Source organism: Macrosteles quadrilineatus, unplaced genomic scaffold, assembly GCF_028750875.1.
Source record: "Macrosteles quadrilineatus isolate MER2022 unplaced genomic scaffold, UCM_ALF_1.0 Scaffold_8__2_contigs__length_117827958, whole genome shotgun sequence".
Classification (NCBI taxonomy): Eukaryota; Metazoa; Arthropoda; class Insecta; order Hemiptera; family Cicadellidae; genus Macrosteles; species Macrosteles quadrilineatus.
This window is the reverse complement of record NW_026542601.1, coordinates 70,705,626-70,729,427: the sequence shown is the minus strand read 5'-3', so window position 1 is coordinate 70,729,427 and position 23,802 is coordinate 70,705,626. Positions and strand designations below refer to the sequence as shown.

Below are 23,802 nucleotides of genomic sequence, written 5' to 3'. Positions count from 1 at the left end.
TAATGTCAGACGTCCCATAAGATAACATGGCAGACAGGTGACATAAGCTCATTAATTCGCATTTCATTGATTTTTAAAAGTTGAATTTAAATTTATGAACATAAATTCATTAAAATATTGAATAAAACATGCGGAATAAAAACCAAAACCGTGTGAATTTAAAATCTATCTGTACATTTAAATCAGAGTCAATATTTTCATAGTCGAGTAACCAAGCTTTCATAAATACACAAATACCATTACAGCTGCTTAAAAAAACGTTAGAACCCTACATACTTGCGACGTTGCCACTGCCACTTCGAACGCCACGGCCACGACCACCTTTAACTGCAGGCCACGGCCCTCTAACTGGCAACGTCGCAAGTGGTGTTGTAACAGCTGTTTTGTTTGGAAGCAGCTAATGGTATTTGTTTATTTACGAAATATTCGTTACTGTAGGCCTACTATGACAATATTGACTCCGCTTAAAAATTTATAGTAATAGATTTTAATTCAGATTGTTTCGGTTTTCAATTCTGTATGTTTTATTTTCAATATTTTAATAAATTTATGTTCATAAATTTAAGTTTAAATCAATGAAGTGCGAATTAATGAGCTGATGTCACCTGTCTGCCATGTTATCTTATGGGACGTCTGTCACTGAACAACACCACTTGCGATGTTGCTAATTCTACCAGGCCGCGGCCTGTAGTTAAAGGTGGCCATACCACGGCCTGTAGTTAAGGCCGGGCGTATGCTGAGACAAACGTGACACAAGCCATAACACACTAATTTTTTACTAGTACATGCTGGGACGCAACACATGCACTATGCAATGCAGTCGCCGCAAGTAGTTAACTAACTTATTCCCCCCCCCATTTCAAATTACATACATTTATAGCATTTTTAGTGACATGTTAATAGCAATTATTGTGAAGTAAACTTGCCATATTTAATCAAAATAAAGGTCTATCCATTAACAAAACAATCCAAATACAACAGTTCCTGAGTTCCACCGCACAACATTCCACATAAAAAATATAGGAGTTTTATAGGCTATGTTTCGGTTCTAGCGACTTTCCCATGTTTCGTGCTGCAAGCGGGCACATCATTCTTCCATCAACCTGATGGTGTGCGTGCGCGCTTAGCAGCACGAAACAGCTGTATTTATTTTATAACACAAGGATCAATTGACGCAACAGGTAAATTAAACCTTTTAGCGAATTTCCCATATAGGGAATAAGCTATTACCGTAGTACTCATGATAAGACCTGGACGCGGGACCGATTTCTTTTTCGTTTTTAGGTCCCTAGTGGCCAAAAGCACCATCCGTTCAAATTCAAATATATATATATATGTGTGTGTGTGTGTCTCTGTTAGCACGATAACTCGAGCAAAAATGATCCGATTTTGATGAAATTTGGTACAAACGTGTAAACCTACGTTTATTCGAACGAGTTCGCGATCCAGCATGATCGGACCATGGGAACGGGGGTTTTATGGGGTAAAAATGTTCGCATTTTTGACCCAAAAAACATAAAATTTAGCAATTTATTTCCAAACCATTTTGTAGAGCTTAAAAAATCAAATAATTTAGTATATTGAAGCATTTTTATGCGCCTAATGGTTACGGAGAAAATTCCAAAAAATTGTAAATTTAAAATTCCCATGTTATTCTTATGGAGAATAAGTAAACTGTTGTAGTTTGCTTGTTTATGAACATATTTTGATCAAATTTGGAAAATGTTTTTATTTCTTACTAACTATTAACATTTTACAAAAAAAAATAGTTTTACCCTCCCTGATGCAGCAAACCTAAGTAGGTACTCGTTAAACTAATTCTATTTAAATCGGGAATAAATGCTATATTTTTAAGTAAATCCAATAAGTCAAATGGAAATTCACTTAGTCTGCAGGTTTGCTGCGGCGGGGGTATTTTATATTTTCCTTTTATCCTTTTAGTGAATTTCCCATATAGGGAAATAAGCTATTACCGTAGTATTTATGGTAAGACCTCGACGCGGGACCGATTTACTTTTTCGTTTTGAGGTACCTAGAGGCCAAAAACACAATCCGTTCAAATTCATATACATATATACATATTTATATATATATATTTATATAATATATATATTTATATGTGTCCGTTAGCGCGATAACTCAAGCAAAAATCATCCGATTTTGATGAAATTTGGTACAAACGTGTAAACCTACAACCTACGTTTATTCGAGAGTTCGTGAACCAGTTTGTTACAAACATTTACTGACTTGGTTGAAATGAAATATTTAGGCTACTATTTGGGTTGGTGTAAATATTACAATAGAAAAAAGCTAGAGAGCCTGAATAAATTGGTATAATCTCTTATTTACATCTTTAGTATTTCCATAACCTTTGAGTCGAATACTTTAAAGTCATCAGAAACGTTTTAAAATAACACCTGTAATACTTAGCAGTTGCTCGAATTCGAGCAACAGGGACACTAGTATGGTTTTATTTAATATTATTAAATTGACAAGAGTTATCCTGTAAAGCAGTATGTACTGAGGAAGGCTTGCTAAATAAAGGCATTTTATTATTTACTATTTACTAGCTGTACCCGCGGGCTTTGCCCCGTTTAACTTTATAAGTGAGCTCGTTCGCTGCGCTCACTTGCCTTCAGGTTAGCTCATTCGCTACGCTAACTCGCCTCCAGGTTGAAGTTCGTTCGCTACGCTCACTCACCTTTTGGTTGCAAATTAGCTGTTGTCATAAATGTAAAAGAAATAATAGTGCTGCACCCTCCTGTTGGTAATCCTTGTAACTTTAATGCTATTGAACATCATAAAACAGAACCAACTTGTTTAATTGAAACAGCTTTTAAGATTCATTAATTCCATTTAAATATGAGTACTCATAAGGTTAACATGGGAAACTCCAGAGCCACTGGGGCGGAGCCCGAGAGTCCGATCAGAATAAAATGGGAAGTAAGAGAATTAGTGATGAGTGAGTGAGTGAGTCAGTCAGTCAGTGAGTCAGTGAGGGCTTTGCCTTATATATATATAGATTATTTGATCGATCGATACATGGTTTTCGATAAATACAATTGAGTGAAAATTTAAAAACGTACGTTTTCAGGAAAAGCACTTTGGAAATTTTTTCCCCCTTTTTTCAAAATTTTTATTATTATTTTTATTTCATTAACATTTTAAGTTTCATAAAATGTCCATGGTAACGCAATATCTTTGGAATTTTTTTTTTTTAAAAGAGCATCTTTAGTGGAAAAACACAAAATCCTGTCACGACCATAACAGATGTTTAAATGAATATTAAAAATACCCCCGCCGCAGCAAACCTGCCGTCTAAGCGAATTTCCATTTGGCTGAATTGAACTTAAATCGATCTATTTAAATAACATTAGGTTTAACGAGTACCTAGGTTTGCTGCTACAAGGGAACTAATAAAGTGTGTGTTTTAAGTAAAATAATTATTGCTTAGTATAAAATGAATATATTTGCCAAGTTTGATCAAAAGATATCCATAAACAAGCAAACTACAAAATTTTACAATATTCTCCATAAGAATAACATGGGAATTTTAAATTTACAATTTTTTTAGTTTTCTCCGTAACCAATAACCGTACAAAAACACTTTGATATACTGAATTGTTTGTTTTTTTAAGCTCTTTAAGAAGGTTTAGAGAAAAATTGGGAAATTTTGTGTTTTGAGGGTCAAAAGTGAGAAAAACCAATTTTTACCCCATAAAACCCCCCATAAAACCCTGTTCCCATGGTCCGATCATGCTGGATCGCGAACTCATTCAAGTTTATCCTGCCTTACACCTTCAAACCAAATTTTATCAAAATCGGATAAAAATTACTCAAGTTATCGTGTTCACGGACACATATATATATATATATATATACATATATAAAAATTTGAACGAATGGTGTTTTTGGCCTCTAGGGACATCAAAATGAAAAAGTAAATCGGTCCCGGGCCTAAGTCTTACCATGAGACCTACGGTAAAAGCTACTTCCCTATAGGGAAATTCGCTAATAGTTAATATTATTTTTTGCTATAAACTAATTTACTTTTATGACCATTATACAATAAAAAGGTCACTGAGCTTTTGGTATATTTGGTCTTTCTAGAATAAAATAAAAAAACTCAAAAAATTGAAAAAAGCCAATAAAATCTTTTTAAGTTTGTATAACTCCGAAAAAACTTACCTGAGACCCGAAAAATCATTATGTTTGTATAGAGGTGTGCTTCTTTTGTGTATAAAACATTGAAATATGACGATATTTTAATTTTTGAAATTTTTATGATAGAAATCATAAACGTGATGGTCAGGGACAAGTGGTACGGTCGTGAGTTTTCTGAAATAATCTAAATCTTTCTAAACAATCCTTCAATTATACTGTTAGTTATAATAAAAATATGTGTTTCAATTGAACTAAACTGTTCAATTTACAATCATATTAAAGTTATTGTCACGACCAAACACACTATAATCCATAAGGCTGGATTGGTCGTGAAAAAACCTGCGATGGTCGTGAAACTTTGGTCGTGAAATTACGTGTTATTTGGCTATGTTCTGGCGGTAGCCCTGCACCTCATGTTCGAGGATACAAAGTGGACTTCTAGATTAATCTAGCAATTGAAATATCTTATAAACAAAAATTAACACCATGTCTACTTCATCGAATGACTACATACGGTCATGGACACACCAAAATTACAAAAAACACAATCTTTCCTTTATTAATCTTGTAATTCCTCCTTTCAACTCGAAACGACCGGCACTACAATCCTGACGTACACCCCGAACTAGTCTCTCAAACCAACTGACTCCATCGACGCCAGGCTTGCCACTGTCGTGCTCCAAAGTTGAAATTTTTTCCCAAATGGTCGTGACGCCAAATCGAGGGACAGACTTATTTTGTCATGGTAGTCAGTTTGCAATGACAATAAAATTATAATATGCTCCTTTTTTGTAAGTTTAATAACCATTGATGACATAAAAATACGGCTTTATATATTTCGGCATGAATAATTAGTCTAAAAACAGCGTGAAAGTTGGAAAATGTACCCTAGGGACACGTCATGGTCGTGAATTTTGAGACTTTAAAAATACGAAAAAAATACCTAGAACCTATTTAAAACCAAATAAATGTGTGTAACATGTTGCCCCCGTCCCAAAAAATATTAAAACACATAATAATAAACTACAAATCCAGTATCTACGAAGTAAAAGGCCAGGGACATGAAAACGTACGTTTTTAAATTTTCACTCAATTGCTTACATTGAAGTTTACAGCTGATTTTATCTCCCAGGGACTAAAAAGGCTTTTTACTCCCTGAGGAGTAGAAGATATGAGTTACTTTTAGAACCCCGCAACGAGTGTATTAAAAATAACTGTTATATGTTTTGTATTATGTTATGACCAAAAATACTTTTGAAGTGCGTTAAGTTTTGGTACTTGCAGTAGCCTATACTCCAACAGTTGAGAGTAAACACTAAATCTATCCATTTGTTTCAGAAGAGCTTCTGGACCTCTCTAAAGCTTTCCCATGTACCTCTAAAAACTGAATTTTAGAGAACATGAAGGGTAGACTGTTAAGTATTTAGTTAGCAATCTTAAAAATATGCCCCCTTGCACTGAAAAAACTTAACAAATGACTTGCAGAAAGAGAACTTCTATTCTCATGATGTACTCAAACCAAAGCAGGAAAAGAAATGGAATAAAATCAAAACAAAGGTATTTCAAGCTGTGTAGCTTTAGTGATCATATACAATTGCATGTTCCTATAGCAGGTCATTTTCCCTCTACAACATTGCTATTCGAGTCTAAAGGCCTATGGTACATTGTTCGTGGAAATTTAAATGTCATACTTCAATATAGTTGTCAGAAATACAATAATTTTCAGAAATATTAGTCCTGTTTTTTTTTATCTAACCAAATTTAGCTTTCTGTTTGCTGACACAGAGCAAGGGAAAAGTATTAAATTAATTAATTTGCTGGTACATAAACTAGATAGAGTGATACAAGAAAAAGATGTGATTAAAATTAGGAGAGTAGAAGGTTTACAACTTATGGTGATAGATCTGATTATCTGAAAAATACCTTGTATCGTATTATGATATAGTGTTTGATTATTTATATAGAGAATTGAGTAAAAACAGGATATTGGTTTAGAGATTAAAATAATTATCTCAAATATTTTACGCCAATAAAGTTAAGTTAATGAAAAAATCTCTTTAACAGATTAATTCAAGCATATACAAGTTTAAACTGTTCTTAAAGTCTCCCTTGTAAAATTATACAAGTCAACATGTTTCTCTCATTTAATTTTCATTAATTTAATGGTGTCATAAAAATCACTTATTCCATTTTCTACATACCACTCATATTAAAGCACTAATCACGTTACATTAAAATTTCAGCATTGACGTAATACTTAGACATCTGTACAATTAATTATCCGAACCACTCATGAAGTTAGAGCATACGTGTCTTCAAACAATCATTTTGTGTTGTATCGTTGTAACCAAAGGGCGCTTTTAAAAGGTTTTGTAATTATTTGAAGTTTGTTTGATGTTATTGATTTTTTCGCATAAGTTATTGGTAATAAAATCAACTTGATGGCATCAGTATGTATTGGTATGTAATTTAATATCTGTTCAACAACTGTGTATTCCTAAATTGGTTATTGCTGCCAATTGAATGTACCTCAGTAGTACAGTGCAATTAGCTTAAAAAAAGAGCAAACCGGGACATCCAAAAAAAAAGTTTCAAACCAGTGCCAAATTGTTGAATACACTTCCCTCAATATGTAAAAAAAAGTTACACTGATTTGAGTGTCGGGTTTGGGGGGGAGGGGGTGAAAATGGGGTAAAAATAGGACTTTTTTTACTTTTTCGCAAATACCTCAAAAACGGTGCGTTTTTCTTAGAATATAATGAATTACAAAAATAATCTACATTAAATTTCGAACAAAATGATACCATACAATACCTATCTACTATGAACGGTTCAGGTAATATTGAGGGGTAAATGTGATTTTTTCTTAAAATTCTAAAAAGGTTGTTTTTTAAATGGAGGAAACCCATGGACACCTATAAAAAAAGTTTCTAATGAGTGCCAAATTGTTCAATAAACCTCCCTTAATATGTATAAAAAAGTTACACGGATTTAAGTGTCGGATTTGGGAAGGAGGGTTAAAAGAAAAGGGGGGGTGGATGGGACTTTTTTTTACTTTTTTGCAAATACCTCAAAAACGGTGCGTTTTTCTCTGAATATAACAAATTACAAATATAATCTACATTAAGTTTCGAACAAAATGATACCATACAATACCTATCTACTATGAACGGTTCAGGTAATATTGACGGGTAAATGTGATTTTTTTCTTAAAATTCTAAAAAAGTTGTTTTTTAAATGGAGGAAACCCATGGACACCCATAAAAAAGTTTCTAATAAGTGCCAAATTGTTCAATTGACCTCCCTTAATATGTATAAAAAAGTTACACGGATTTGAGTGTCGGATTTGGGAAGGAGGGTTAAAAGAAAAGGGGGGGGGAATGGGCCTTTTTTGCTATTTTCCAAATATCTCGAAAACGGTGCGTTTTCCTTAAAATATAATGAATTACAAAAATAATCTATATTAAATTTCAAACAAGATGATGCCATACAATACCTATCTACCATGAACGTGTTAGGAGATATTGAGGGGTAAATGTGATTTTTCTTTTTAATTCTAAAAAGTTGTTTTTTAAATGCAGGAAAACCATGGATACCCATAAAAAAGTTTTTGTTCTTTGCATTTTCTCTATTAACTTACTCGTTTATGAGCTACAGGATGCGGAATGTACACAACAAGCCTTTTTCCTTAAGTGTAACATGCTGTAACTCCTAAACGAGTAGCTTTTAAGAGAAAATGTCAAAATTAAAAATGTTTTTAAATTGGATTTATTTACTAAAACAATCATAAACTACAGGGTGTTCCATAAGAAATAACAAAGTTGTCGGCCATATTGGAAAATGGCGAACATATTTTTAAAATTGAGAACCATTCCAAATCATCTAAAAAAATAAAGTGTCCCATAAGAAGTCAACTAACTGTATAACCCATGATAAAAAAGTTAGCTATTGGTTCACTTTAGGTGAGACATTCTGTATACAGGGAGTCCTGTAAGTAAACAGCCAAACCCCAGGAAATGGTTCTATGGGTGAAAATAAAAAGAAAATCAAGAGTATTTTTTTTCCAAAATCGCTTCGTTAACCAGATATTTGCCATTTTGTTTTTTTCACAAAAACATTATTTCATCTCTGAATTTTTTAACCGATCATTAACAAACTTGGTATGTATGTTGAGGTAAAATAGACCCACGTTAGAAAAAAAAATCTTAATCCACTAAAAATTTTAAAATGGCGGCCATTTAATTTTTTTAAATTGAAATTGCTAGAAATGGCTAATTTTATGAAAAAATGTCTGTAACACTTTTATTTAGCTTTTAAAATAATAAAAAATAAATAAATATTACGATTTTTATTTGTAAAATGAGGCAACCCTGAATAGCGAAGCCTTAATCACAATAATTTTACAACTAAAAATCGTTGTAACTTCAGTTATTTTTTATTCCATCTTCTTAAGAATTCAAACGGTAGAAAGTTCACCGTGTTCCCGTATCTAGGTAGGTTTGTCTTTTTTAGGTAGGTAAGTCATATTTATTTATATTGTAGTTATATTTGTGATAAAATGGAAAATAAAAAGTGTTACTTAACAAAATTTACAAAATTACTTATGAATAAAATTCCCAACCCCGTTTTCACACCCTCCTACCCAAGACCGGCACGAAAATCAGTGTAACTTTTTTACACATATTAAGGGAGGGTTATTGAACAATTTGGCACTCATTAGAAACTTTTTTTATGGGTGTCCATGGGATTCCTCCATTTAAAAAACAACTTTTTTAGAATTTTAAGAAAAAAATCACATTTACCCCTCAATATTACCTGAACCGTTCATAGTAGATAGGTATTGTATGGTATCTTTTTGTTCGAAATTTAATGTAGATTATATTTGTAATTTGTTATATTTAGAGAAAAACTCACCGTTTTTTTGAGGTATTTGCAAAAAAGTAAAAAAAGTCCTATTTTCACCCCCCCTTTTCTTTTAACCCTCCTTCCCAAATCCGACACTCAAATCCGTGTAACTTTTTTATACATATTAAGGGAGGTTTATTGAACAATTTGGCTCTCATTAGAAACTTTTTTTATGGGTGTCCATGGGTTTCCTCCATTTAAAAAACAACTTTTTTTAGAATTTTAAGAAAAAAAATCACATTTACCCGTCAATATTACCTGAACCGTTCATAGTAGATAGGTATTGTATGGTATCATTTTGTTCGAAATTTAATGTAGATTATTTTTGTAATTCATTATATTCTAAGAAAAACGCACCGTTTTTGAGGTATTTGCGAAAAAGTAAAAAAAGTCCTATTTTCACCCCCCCTTTTCTTTTAACCCTCCTTCCCAAATCCGACACTCAAATCCGTGTAACTTTTTTATACATATTAAGGGAGGTTTATTGAACAATTTGGCACTCATTAGAAACTTTTTTTATGGGTGTCCATGGGTTTCCCCCATTTAAAAAACAACTTTTTTTAGAATTTTAAGAAAAAAATCACATTTACCCCTCAATATTACCTGAACCGTTCATAGTAGATAGGTATTGTATGGTATCGTTTTGTTCGAAATTTAATGTAGATTATTTTTGTAATTCATTATATTCTAAGAAAAACGCACCGTTTTTGAGGTATTTGCGAAAAAGTAAAAAACGTCCTATTTTCACCCCATTTTCACCCCCTCCCCCCCAAACCCGACACTCAAATCAGTGTAACTTTTTTTTACATATTGAGGGAAGTGTACTCAACAATTTGGCACTGGTTTGAAACTTTTTTTTTTGATGTCCCGGTTTAGGTCTAATTGCACCGTACTACAGGTACCACATCTTATATTCATAAAACAGGTGTCCAATCCTGGTAACTAAACTTTTTCATTTTAATTTAAGTATAAGGAATATACCACAAAATTTGTATTTATAACAAACTAGCTGCTGTGCCCGTGCTTTGCAGCGGGAAGAAAAAAATATATAAAAAATAGTTGTTTAACCTTGTAACTTTTTAATGCTATGGAATATCATAGAACCCAACTTGTTGGTTTATTTGAAAGAGCTGTCAATATTCTTTGATTCTTCTTAAATATCAATACCTACAAGGTAAATATGGAAAAATCTAGAACCACTGGGGCGGAGCTCCAAGGGAGTTCAAGAACAGGAATGGGAGTGTATAGAAACCTTCTTGGGGGTGTATAAGAACAGTGCCTCATAAAAGCACACCGTTTTGTATTGTTTGGTTGGAATACACAGTACTGGAGTGCGGCAAAAGTTAGTAAAGCAGCAATTAGCTACTTTTCGTGCTATAATCGGTGCAAGGAAGCCTGTTTAGCCAAGGTAAAAAAATAAGTTTTTTCCAGATTCACTAATCAGCACCTAGCCTACTTAGGTTGCTGAACCATGTGGTGATACAATAGGATGGTTATGTTATATTTGGATTTTCTTGACAACCATTTCTAAGGTCTTAACAGTTTTTATAGAGACCAATATTGCAAACTTAATAGGATTGAAATTTCATTTTCAACCAACATTTTGGTATATGGACGGACAGACATTTAAACATAAAAATACCCCAGCCTCAGCAAACTTGAAGACTAAGTGAATTTCAATTTGTATGATTGGATTTTAATAGTTTTAATAGTTAGTTTAATAGTAATAGTTCCATAAACAAAACATATTTATTCCCCATTTAAATAACACTATTGTACCTGTTGCTCGAGTTCAAGTATTACAGGTGTTATTTTAAAACAAATTTATCTGTCATAATTTTCAATGACTTTAAAAGAGTCGACTCAAAGATTATAAAATACTCACGAGTCACGATGTACATAACGGTTCAATATAATCAAAATTTCTTGTAAATATCTTTTCATTTTCAAAAGCTGATCTTGTTTTTCAGTGTTTTCTACAAATATTTCCCACTCACAGCCAAATTAGGCTGTCCATAATAACGATTACTGTATAAATAAAAAAAAAATATTTCTATTTCTTCTACTGGGAGTGTTCTATGGCTTTCCTATGTTTTCATAATTTGCAAATCGGCTCTTTCAATGATTGTTCAAGAAATGCAGCAAAGTGTTAATTCAGGTTTTTTAGTATATCAAATTGTCCAGGCTTTCTCGCTTTTTTCCATTGTATACGCAAATAGCAAATATTTCATTTCAACCAAGTCAGTAAATGTTTGTAGCACACGTTTCCTTAAATTGCAACTAAAATATATTAACAGCAATTGATCCAGCTGATCATAATGTAAACAAATATATGTTCTTCATAAGAATATCATGGGAACTTTCAAAGCCACTGGGGCAGAGCCCAAGGGATTTTTTCAATAATGTAAGGCCTGTTTGCAAATCTACACATCTAGACGAACATTTTGGTATATAATATGTGGGATTAATTCTTAAAACAAAAAAGCCCTTATTGTTTACAAAGTTTCATGTAGCATAATAACAGTACTGTGGATTTACAAATACTGTACTTGGGTTTTGTTATAGATGAGTGAACGAATCTATGGAGTCGGAGATTAGTTGTCCACTTGTCTGTGACTCTGTGTGTTTGCGTAAAAAACTGAATAATCGTTGCACTTATAGCGTTCAAATTTTGCACAAATAATTATGACACCACTGGGAAGACACCATTAAAATTCTAGACGATTCCGCTCAGTAGTATTTATAAAACCCTAAGAACACATTTTTAAATTTGTCCCATAAGAATAACATTGGACAATAACATAGCTACCGGTACCTTCTTATTCTTTTTATTTGTTTACATTTTGCGACCAACAATTTTCTTGTCTACTTTAGACAAAGAGAATGACTTTTTCACTAAACATTTTTTCATTCATGGAGTAAACAGTTTGACATCTAAGAAGATATAATTGTACAACTTCCAGAATAATAATGTTGTGGAATGTTTGAGAATTGAATTAGTTACGTAATTTAATTAGTGGACTGTATTATAATATGATATAATATGAATATAATAATAAAATTGAAGTATCACTCACGACCGATCCTTTCTTCTCTGTACGAAGCGTGGTTGGCGGCCTGGAGTGTGGAGTGTAGAATTCTCAGGGGCCCCTTGGTCTTGGTCCAGCGGAGATCATCCTGCCATAGTGGATAACGTCGTTCACTGACACAAAGAGAATCCCGGAGGCGAGACACGATATTTATTTAGTTTAAAACCGATCACGGTGTAAAGAAAGTTCAAGGCACAAACTGGTGCGTGATAAGCGGTAGCCGGCAGAAATTATTGTCAAGAAAAAGATAAGAGGAAAAAGGAGTAGGTAATACTACGTAACTGTCAGGATTGCCAACTAGGAAAAGAGGAATAACTAGCAATGAGTCTGTGTTCATGCATGTATGCCAAAATGGGCTAAACCTAAATTAAACTTGATTTTGTCCTTTTTATTTATTAATTATATTATTTACACAACAAATAGATTGAACTTTACAATATTAAGCTACGCGCGCACTACGGCGGCACGGCACGGACGGGCAGTACGGCACGGACGGCATTTTTAAGAGGGGGTGCACGCACTAGGGTGGCACGGCACGGACGGACGGGACGGGACATCCGCACATCCGCAATTTAGGACAGTCGATAGTCTGCAAGCTAAAACTTGTCAGTAATGATGGATGTAGATAAAGTGGTGATGGTAGGTTTAGTTTTAGCCAAAGAACACGAGACATGAAGGCGGAAGCAAAGATTTTGGATGCACCACATAAACAGGAAAAGACTAAGTTTTGGAGAGTTCCACACCTTGTTTCCTGATCTTGTAGAGGATGATGTGTAAAACTTACCAGATTGTTTCAAGATCCCATTTTTGCCCATGTATTTTCACGCCGGACGTTATTAAAATATTTTTGATGTCGCATGTTGTACAGTTTCAGATATTTCTCAATGAGAACAATCAAATAACTAACATCTATGTTTGTTTAGTAAACATAGTATACAACACAAGAAAACATTGCGACTTTGACAGAGACCATTTGAGAATGGCGGAAGTCCCGTGCCGCCCGCCCGGTCGGTGTGCGGTGCTCCTGGTCGGTACGGGCGGCACGGGCGGTACGGCAGCTCGGAAATGTCCCAGAGTTCTCTGTCTCCCGGACTTTTTAACAAACGGTGGAAGCTGCCGAACATCAGTTGACGGCCGTCCTGCCGTAGTGGGCGCACTCATATTACATTCAATGTTATTAACTTTTAAAAATTGCCAAACCGGCCGCCCGTCCGTGCCGTACCGCCGTAGTGCGCGCGCAGCTTTAGTCGGCAGTTATATACAGTTTATGTTCAGTATTAAAATTCACATTTAGAAATATAAAGCCTATATGTACATATTTAGAATTAAGCAGGTTTTACATTGTTCAATCAAACAGATTTTTTGTTATCTATATCCAGGATTCATTATTAAAAGCACAATAATCAAGAGCACTACAAAAAGATAGCAAAAGTTTTATCAGGATTATAAAAGTATCAAGTTTGAAATTTCCATACTCTTACAAACAAAGTTTACACACAAAGAAATGTGATTTCTAGTCGCAAAATGAAACAATAAAGATTTTCTGATTTCTGAGTAAGTTGGCTGCAACAAAAAAGAAAGAGATTGAACATGAGTAGCCCAAGACCACTTATTGAATTGATGGTCCCCAGCAGGGGTCATTGAATTGATCATGTTTGACACTTTATTTCTTTGTCACTTTTACTACCAACTTTTTGTAGTAGTCTTTTGAGACAAGCTCCTCAGTCATTTCCATCAACTTCAATTCCTTATATGAACCCCCTTAAATTGTTTACAGGCTTACTACTAATACTTACACTGCCAGATGGCCTCTTGAGTGATACTTGCATGGATGTAGGAATGAAAAACTTTATTACAGGAAACCTTCATTTTCAAAAAATTGTGCAGCTTCCTCCTCCTAAACCAAGACCAGAACAGGAACTTAAATATGTGTTTGTTGTAAGTACGGTTTAACTTAATTCTTTGCTTTTACAGATTTTTATTGGATATAATCATTACATAATAAAGTACGAGCTGTTGGCCCGTCCTACATACGGGAATCGAGTAGCCAAGTCAATAAAATTGAATATGAATTCGGAAGCTAGTTACACACATAAAAGAGAATCATTCTAGTTCATAATTTATCGTCAATTATTGTTATAAATAGCCTATTGTAGGCTACACTAAACCACATAGTTTTCAAAATGTTTTCAAGCAAAAAATTACCGATTTTAACTGTTTTAATTCAATTGCCATGACCCAACTTTAACAATCAATTGCGGTTTAACTTTAACTTGGCCGATATTAATGAATTAGGTTCACAATCTTGGGTTCATTAATTGTAACAGAGATCTGGGGAATAATTGGTATTTGGCTTAAAAATGTCCTATAAATCGACATAATTTTTATCCTATTTGCTTCACAAAATTATCCAAGTCCATCACAGAGCACCTATCTTTCCAGACTTTGACCAACAAGTAATTTTTACAAAGAACAGAAACTACCGTTTGTCTGTTTAAACAAACTAATCAAATTTGAAAGAATTAGTTATTGGTGATGTCTTTCATGTGTACAATGTACCTACTTTACAAATACACATCTTTTGAAATTAATTCCAGGTCAGTATAAATTGCTCACCTTGTAATTGCATCACCGATTGTTTTCGATTCCAGCTTGTGAAGCATGCCATGGCAGTGCCTGAGTATGATAAAGAAAAGACTTTCCCAGGAGACAAAAACTATCAAAAACATTGGGTTAAAGACAGTCCTACGACAGTAAGTAATAGCTTTGACTATTTATACAACTAGACATTCCATCGCCATGTTAAAGTTGTCGCCAGTTTTTTATCCAAATCATTGTAACTGGTGTGAGCAATAATAGCTTGTGATGATGTAAATTAATGATTTCTGTTGAACACACAAACTCTTTTACCAAATTCAAACTATGGTAACGACTTATTGTGAGATATCTCTGTCATGTCACATTACTATACCCTTCATCATCATCTGTGTCCACAACAAAAATTAAGGTAGAAAATAGAATTTTACATTAGCGTATACTGTAACCGGCTCTCTTAACTTAAACTATGTTCTTTTAGCGAATTTCCCCTATAGGGAATAAGCTATTACCGTAGTACCTACTCATGGTAAGACCTGGACCCGGGACCGGTTTAATTTTTCGTTTTGAGGTCCCTAGAGGCTAAAAACACAATCCGTTCAAATTCATACACACATATATATATATATATATATATATATATACTAGCTGTAACCCGCGGGCTTTGCCCCGTTTAACTTCTTAATTTTCAAGATGATCTCGTTCGCATGGCTAAACCTAAACCTATTCCATGAAATACTACACGTATGTACCAAGTTTCGTGGCAATCGGTTCAGCGGTGTCTGAGTTTATCACTGCCAAATATAAATATACAAACATCCTCTTTTATACTTATAGATTTATTTATTTATGTGTGTCCGTTAGCGTGATAACTCGAGCAAAAATCATCCGATTTTGATGAAATTTTTGTACAAACGTGTAAACCTACGTTTATTCGAACGAGTTTGCGAACCAGCATGATCGGGCTATGGGAACAGGGGTTTATGGGAGGTTTTATGGGACAAAAATTGGTTTTCCCCATTTTTGACCCTAAAAACTTAAAATTTAGCATTTTCTTTCCAAACAATTTTGTAGAGCTTAAAAAAACCAATAATTTAGTACATTGAGGCGTTATTATGCGCCTAATAGTTATGGAGAAAATTCAAAAAAACTGTAAATTTAAAACATTTTTTACACTATACCTCAAGCACTGTAAACATTAAGCAACAATTTAAAGTGTTCACCATTATTTTCAGCACGGACGAGCACTAATGTTAATGATTGGAAGGTCTTTAAATACGAGATATAAACGCTTCATTAAAAACCATGTACCGAATTGGGAAGGAATAAAGGTTTCATGCATAAACAAAGATTATGTAAAAACATTGACAGGTGATATGGTATATGGTCTTCTTAAACAGTCAAAATTCTTGAATGAGCTGAAAACTGATTTGTCCTGGGTGGAGACACAAGAAGATTTTGACAAAATACAAAAAACACTGGTAAGAGGTTTTTACATGTGATGAAAATGTGTTTGTAAAAACCTAAACGAGATCTGCTTTCTGATGCATAGTGTGGCGAAACTGAAACTCCTTTGCTAAAACTTTTTCGCAACGTGCATTAAAAAAAACATACATTTTAGCTGCAGTAGGAAAATAGTATATTTCATCACTAGGGCCTAGGGTGAATATTTTCAACTTGGAGCTCAAGTTTTACAATCGAAGCGAAGCCGATGTCGGAAAATGAGTGGAGGTTGAAAAGACACTTTTTGTTTTGTGTGATGAACTATATTTTTCTTCATATTGCACCAATATTTGAGCAAACTATGTTGCATAGCTAAAATAGTTTTATTTAAAGATAGCCTCTCAAAACTACTTTGTTTTCAATTTTATTTGCTAATGGAAACAAGCAGCTGTTTAGTAAATGATCATATCGTTTCGTCTATTATGATTGTGATGGTGTACATTATACCATCAATGTGTCAAAACTATTTACAATAACACAACGATAAGTTACATTCGATTAAACAATCGATACATACTTTTGATACATGCGATTGTTTAGAATCAAAATTTACAATTGAGTTGACAACAGCTGATTTTCACTCCCTAGGGGTTAATAACTCTTTTTTTACTCCCTAGAGGATAAAAATGCTACTTAAGACCCTCAATGTATGCATTTAAAACAGCTGTTTTTGCTTCATTATGAGGAAAAGTAAATTTAGTGCATAGAAAATCAGCTGTTTGTTTATCCCTTGTTCTAAATTATAATTTCAGAAACAATCTTTCTTTGCCATTTAAAGATGACTACTTTCTACAAAAATATAAACAAAACATAATATTTTGAATCAACAAATGTTATTTTGACTCAACAAATGTTATTTTGACTCACATTAATACCTGGTTGTATAGAGCTCTGGCAAATGCAGATGGATGAATTTCTTAAAGGAACAGTTTTACGAAGATGACCAAGTTGGCCCCAAACATTTCACAAGGTGTTCTGAGGGTTTGTACACTCTGCTACAGGGGTTCATAAAAAACGAAGACAATCTATCAGAGAACGAAGAAGGTTTTGAGTGGGTGATGAATAACCCGGAGCAGATCTACAAACTGTGGTCAATGCTTGTGTTTCAGGTGAAATCTTGATGAGGTATAGGGTGATTAAAATTACTATTTCAATAAAGAGACTTTCAATGAAAAACAATTATAATGACACAGAGATGCTTAAATCTTTGATTGGTGAACTTTTCCTAGAGTTTTTACAAAGTTGTTTCAGGTACTGTGTTATACTTAAATATCCTTGGTTGCTGTGGCAACTATAGCTTAGGATTTTAGGATGAACCATCTCCTGGTCTACCTACAAGGAGTAAAAAAGTTCCTTCTTTTAATGTCAAAGTAGTCTAATAAAATCAAGCACACAAGACACAGACTCAATATTTACAAATACATATTATTACACAAAATGAAAAATACAAAAACATTGAGCAACAATACCGAGTGAAAGTCTCAAGTCTAGTCATTACCTTAGTATATAAGTGGTTTAAATACATTTTGCTACCAGAATGATTCTTATATTTAGGCTACCGGTTTGGACTCTCTAGCCTCTGAGTTTAGACCAGTCCACCGCGTATACGTCTCAGCACGTTTTACTTTTTAAATAATTGCTTAAATTCTTGTGTTTCTGTACGTGTTTCTTCGTGTGTAATTGTTTTACAAAATACTGACTTATTATAATTGAATGGAAATTGACACGTTGTGACTTGATGAAGACTCCCTTTGAGAGTCAAAAATGGTAGCCTAGACCATCCTAGACAGACTACAAGAACCACTACGGTTGTAACAGGTATTTAAACAATTATTATATTTACTACAAGCGATACAGAAGCTAACAACGCATGAAATTGCCTTAGTATTTATTTGTTATAATGGTGTGGATAATAATTTTGTCTGCTATTGGTAATCTGGTTGTTTCAGAAGCAACTATTTTAGCAACTTTTATTATAAAGGACATGTCAATGTGGTTGTGTGGACATCATTATTGTCTTTTGCGACCCAAAGCGTGACAAAATATTCCGCACTAGTGAGAACTCTATGACTATCCGCAGTACTACCATGATAATTAGACCGATTCGTAAATTACAAGGCAAAACTGTGGTTCGGATTCCACTATAAACTGTAGGTCCCTTAGTTGCCATAAGCTGTATGGGATATTAATTAACAGTCCTGTCTAAGGAACATGTCGGCCGTAGTCAGTAAAAAGAGTGCAAGATCGCGCCACTCATCCTACACTCACCTCCAATCATACTTGTATTAAAATACCTACCTTTGTATAGTCGCCATTTCAATGAAAAGTATTTAAGTACGATTAATTTTATTTACTACAAACAAACATGGTCATGAAGTATTTAACAGACAATTTTCCTTTGAGTGCAAACACATGTAGCCTCAACTCGTATATTTTTTTTTAGTTAATCACTTTTGTTACAGATATTACAAGGTCAAAAGGAGCCGGAGTGGGCAAAAGATAACTGGACATGGATACAGAGTTGTGTGTTTGAAAATTACAGAAAATTTCTAACTTATCACCCAGCGATACCTGCCATGTTATCAGGTACATTAATAATAATTTGACTTTTATCACTTTACTATGGAGCTCCTTTAATTTGTTCCCTTTGGGCTGGAATACATGGTTAAAACTAAAGAGTCTAAATCATCATAAAAGTAATGTCTAATAAAGCCGGGTCTGCACTGAACAAACTTTTTACAAAAATGTTAAACAAACAAGTTCTTTAGCACATTTTTGTAATAAACAAATAGTTTGTCATAAACATTGTTTGGCAAACAAAATATTAATGTTTGGACAAATATTTTAGTGTTTGTTTGAAAAAAAGTACAAATGCATTACATTGTTTAACAACAAATACGTACAAATAGTGTGAGACGAGTTAGCAGTAACAAACATGTAAACATTGTGATGTGTAAGGGATGAATGAATTTGTGATGTAGGCTACCATCGCCATCAGCTAGCTTGTTTCACTGCAGCAGTTATGGTAATCAACGAACCTTGACTGAGAAGATGGTGGCCGAGACAATAGTTACAAAGAAAGTATGAATGCAGGGAAGAGGATTTATGAGCATATTTCACAGCTGATTGTTTACATATCTTACTGAGTGTCCAACGCAGACTTCAAAATACTAACTAACTATGGTTTCTAAATAAAGTTTTTTCTTAATTTCTTGGCAATAAGAGTAAGCAATATTTAGGATACTTACACCTTTACTCCTCCACAATAGGAGGGTCGAATCATTCTTTGATATGGTTATTCATTATATCTGGGCAATGAAATAAAGAATATCTCAAATTGTTTCTGAGGTTTATGCTGCACTTTAGAGTCATCAGGAGCCAATAATTTTGCATTGTTGTTGACCGTCAGATGCCAGGCAGTGGTTGTCCTAGCGCCGATCAGCAATGTATTCACATTGAAGCATTTTTTAATCATGCACTGTAAGCTTGATTACCAAGCAGAAAATGTTATGACATTCTAAATATGTTTTTTATAGGAATTTCTTTTCGGATTTTTAAGACTGTTGACAGTTTAATTCAATATATTTATGTAGTTTGTCAAAATAATAATTGAAATAAAAAAGTAGATAGCAAATCACATCTGCGGTTTCAATAGCTTTAAAACGAGATATTTTGCAACTTTTTATCTTAATAAACAATGCCGTTATGGGCAGAAAATCCAAGATGGCTGGCGGCTTATCAGACTACCTATGTTAAGACCACATCTAATCCCAATGAATGTAAAGTGATGACAGCTGGCTTTAAGTGAACTTCACTATTAATACCAAGGCAAAAATGTGGTTCGGATTCCACTATAAACTGTAGGTCCCTTGGTTGCTATTAGCTGTATGGGCTATTAATTAACAGCTGTGTCTATGGAATATGTCGACAACAAGACTACAAGATCACGCCAATCATACTACACTCATCTCCTTTTATACTTGGCTTAAAATACCTACCATTGTATGGTCGCCATTTTAATGTAAAGTATTAAAAAGTAAAGTAAAGTATTATTTCTCAATGTATTGGTGCTCTTAATGGCAAACATATGGTGTGTACAATCAATCTGCAGTACAGTAGAAATCCAATCATCTGAATCAGTTGAGACTGCAGTCCGCAACACATTTGGATGATTAACATTCAAATAATTGAATTTTTCCAAAATTCAGGTATTTTACAGAATTTAGGCAAAGTCTAACTGAGCCTTTAATAATGCAATCGCAGAACGTGCCTGCAAAGATTAAGCAATTGAATATTCACTCCATCGCCATGGCGGAAAATTATGACTTTCTGAGACCTCGGGAGATAGACGATCATGTCCAAATGAACATGCAGATATTCAAGATTTTGCTGAGATCACAGAAAATGATAACAACTGTGTCCAAATGTATGTTTTGTTGCATAACAAGGCTTGGTAACTGCAGGCGACAATTACCGTATCTGTCTACACAACCATGAGAGAGTTTTTACACTTTTCTGCGATCACAGAAGACGATGATGTTTCTGTGACCACGGGGATGATGATAATTTCTTAAAGACTTTGGAAGATGTACAGTACAAGATTTTGACACGATCCCGAAAAACAATGACGCTGTTTCCACGACTGCTAGAAATGATTATGTGTCTACACACAATAGTTTTTGGATTTTGCAGCAATAAACTGTTATTGTGACATCTTCTACCTTCTTTAAAAATAATTCTTATTACGTGGTTTTAAATTTGTTTAAAATTCTTTCCCTAGGCAATTCGGATAGTAGAAGTTCTACTGTACTGCAGAAGTCCTTACTCATTAATAATCAAGAAAAATTACAACAACACACCACTAAATTTAAAATATACAACACACAAGGTTCTCTGGCTAGCAACTGGCATAGACTGTAGGCAAAAATTTCAGTTTTGCTCTGAGAGAAAACATGATCTCCAAACAAATATGGCCAACCCTCGGAGTTTTTTTTTGCTGGCGCATTCATACTGGAATATGACAAACAAATGTTTGTCAAACATTAGGAAGTTTGTCCAAACTTCAACAAACTGTTTTAACAAACATGTTTCCCGATTGTTTGTTCAGAGGGCACTTGGCTTAACATGTTGTATATGAAACATTTGAGGTGTGTGAGCCTGAGATTTTGGGTTGAGTTGAGCTTTAGATAAAAAATTCAAGCCTACAGTTTTTTCAAGCCAAGCTTTTGTATGAGGATCGTTGGTAAATTTAGGTCTCCAACGAGATCTGACGTGGCCAAAAGCTAATTCAAACCTGACACCAGTGGCACGTGCTTACACTTCATTCACTACTGTTCCCACCGGCATACGGCTAATAGTATTGTCTTGGCATAGCTAATACTTAATAATGTGAGAGAAAATCGTGGATCCGCTAAGTGTGAATCATGTTCTGCGATTAGGTTTCTGTGAGAAGGGAATCAACCTCTACTGAAATGCTCCTATATACCAAAGCGTAAAAAGTCCTGTGTTACCATTCAAAAGTATAAGTTTGCTTGTGGTTTCAGGCAGGATGATTCAGCAGATGGAGGAGGAGACAAGCATAGACAGACAAGTCTTGTTCCATGTTCACGTAACCTCTGACATTGCGCTATTGAACATGAACTGGACACTACCCTTCACCACACATTCACACTGGCCAGACCCTGGGGATGCTTTGATATATGAGTTCTACACTGAAGACAAGGTTGAAGTGAGTAAAGATTCACAAACCTAACATTAGGAAAAGTCAATTTTGTTACTTTAATTTCTTCTCTTTATTCATTTCCAATGGCAGTTCTAGATATTATAATCAGCAACTTCACATTTCAGTCCCCCATATTTTTAGAAATTGAATAAACCTGGTTATGTTGAGTGAGGTTATAAGAACTAGCAATCTTATATATATAGGCAAGCATGTTTCTTGAAAACTCTTTTTCTCAGCTCGTGTGCATCACAGGGAAAATCCATGCATGCATACTGTTAGAAAGATATTTGCCTGTAGATGTGCGGAATCCTTTAAAAAGGCTAAAAGATAAGCTGTTATATATTATTTTATCTGTTAGTGTGGACTCATTAATTAATTTGATTTCTAGTTACAGCAGATGTAATATTTACAATTCTAAGATTGAGGAGTGAATAAAAAGGATGGTTTGGTGCACAGAAACGTTGTATAATCCCGTTATCCTGACAGAATTTAGTGAACTCATCAGACTTGAATATTCAATTCAATTCAATTTAATTCAAAACATCTTTATTCATTAGTATATATTGTATATACAAGAATGGTGTCAAATTCATCATTACATAAAATATAAACACAAATAAAAGACAAATACAATACACAAGAACAAAACAACAAAATAATACAGTCATCTCTCAAGTAGGTATAAAACAAAAGCATACTTCAGTGAAAACAAAAATATAGTTCAGTGAAACAGCAATAGGCCTAAAACATTTTAAGTCAATGCTGTTATTGCTTAGCCCAGAAATCTTTGAATTTATAGAGAGCATTTTGTGTGAAATGTAATTTTAGGGCGTTTTTAAATCTGTTGTCATCTGTTTCATTTTTGATTTTTATTGGTAATTGATTAAAAAATTGTATTCCAATGTATGATGGTTTTTGTTTAAATATTTCTTTTTTATGCTTTTTAATTTGGAAATTATATCGGTTTCTTGTGTTGTAATTATGATTATCGACGTTTCTAGTAAATGTTGAAATATTACGTTTAACATGAAGAACAGTTTTGTAAATATAAAGGCTATAAACTGTCATGATACCCAATCCAATAAAATGTTTTTTACAGTGTGCATCAAAATCCAATTTAAGCATTGATCTTATTGCATCTTTTTGAAGATGTAAAATTTTTTTGAGGTTAAAATTTGATGTTGCTCCATATACTTCAAGACCATACCCAATATGGGTATGGACCATTGAAAAATACATTGATTGCAATGTTTTGATGTCACAAAAAGAGGACAATCTCTTCAGAGCAAAGACTCCTGAACTAACTTTTGAACAGACCTCTTTTACATGATCTGACCAAGACAGTTTTCTATCCAGTAGAATACCAAGGAACTTTGACTTTTCAGCAAGGTCAACAGTATTAAGGCAGTCTGTTGGTTCTGTGTCATTCCTTGAATTAACATTTTTACAAGAGAATTTAATTATTGTTGTTTTATTTTTATTAGTTAAAAGGTTCAAGTTACTTAGTCTTTCGTTGACTTTGTTTGTTGCTAGGGATAATTGATCAAAAACATTACTTCTATTGCTACTAGCTATCGTTAGATTAATATCATCTGCAAAAATACAAAATTTGTTATTTAATGTTAGATTTGAAAGACATTCTGGTAACTTTCCTAAATACACAAGGAATAGGAATGGTCCCAGGACTGATCCCTGGGGAATGGAATATTTAATTAATCTAGTTTTTGACTTTATTTTAAATAATTTATTGCCATTGAGGTGTTTAGTTTCCACATATTGCCTTCGACCTATTAGGTATGATTTTAATAAAGCTAAATCTTTGCC

General features: G+C 33.8%; 1 protein-coding gene across 1 annotated transcript; it reads left to right on the top strand.

Annotated features, from left to right (window-relative positions):
• Positions 1-6,478: 6,478 nt before the first annotated feature.
• On the top strand, positions 6,479-22,008 carry LOC129000463 (uncharacterized). Its single transcript, XM_054427426.1, has 7 exons — positions 6,479-6,624; positions 13,936-14,096; positions 14,810-14,911; positions 15,989-16,234; positions 17,144-17,365; positions 18,719-18,842; positions 21,800-22,008. Exons 1-7 carry the CDS (start codon positions 6,606-6,608, stop codon positions 22,006-22,008), a joined length of 1,083 nt encoding a protein of 360 aa, XP_054283401.1. The 5' UTR covers positions 6,479-6,605.
• Positions 22,009-23,802: the final 1,794 nt, after the last annotated feature.

What these genes read in the sequence shown, in the direction of transcription:
- LOC129000463 (XM_054427426.1), top strand. An exon ending in AACTTAAATATGTGTTTGTT is followed by an intron (nt 14,097 to 14,809) that starts GTAAGTACGGTT and finishes TTTCGATTCCAG; the next exon opens with CTTGTGAAGCATGCCATGGC. An exon ending in GGTCAATGCTTGTGTTTCAG is followed by an intron (nt 17,366 to 18,718) that starts GTGAAATCTTGA and finishes CTTTTGTTACAG; the next exon opens with ATATTACAAGGTCAAAAGGA.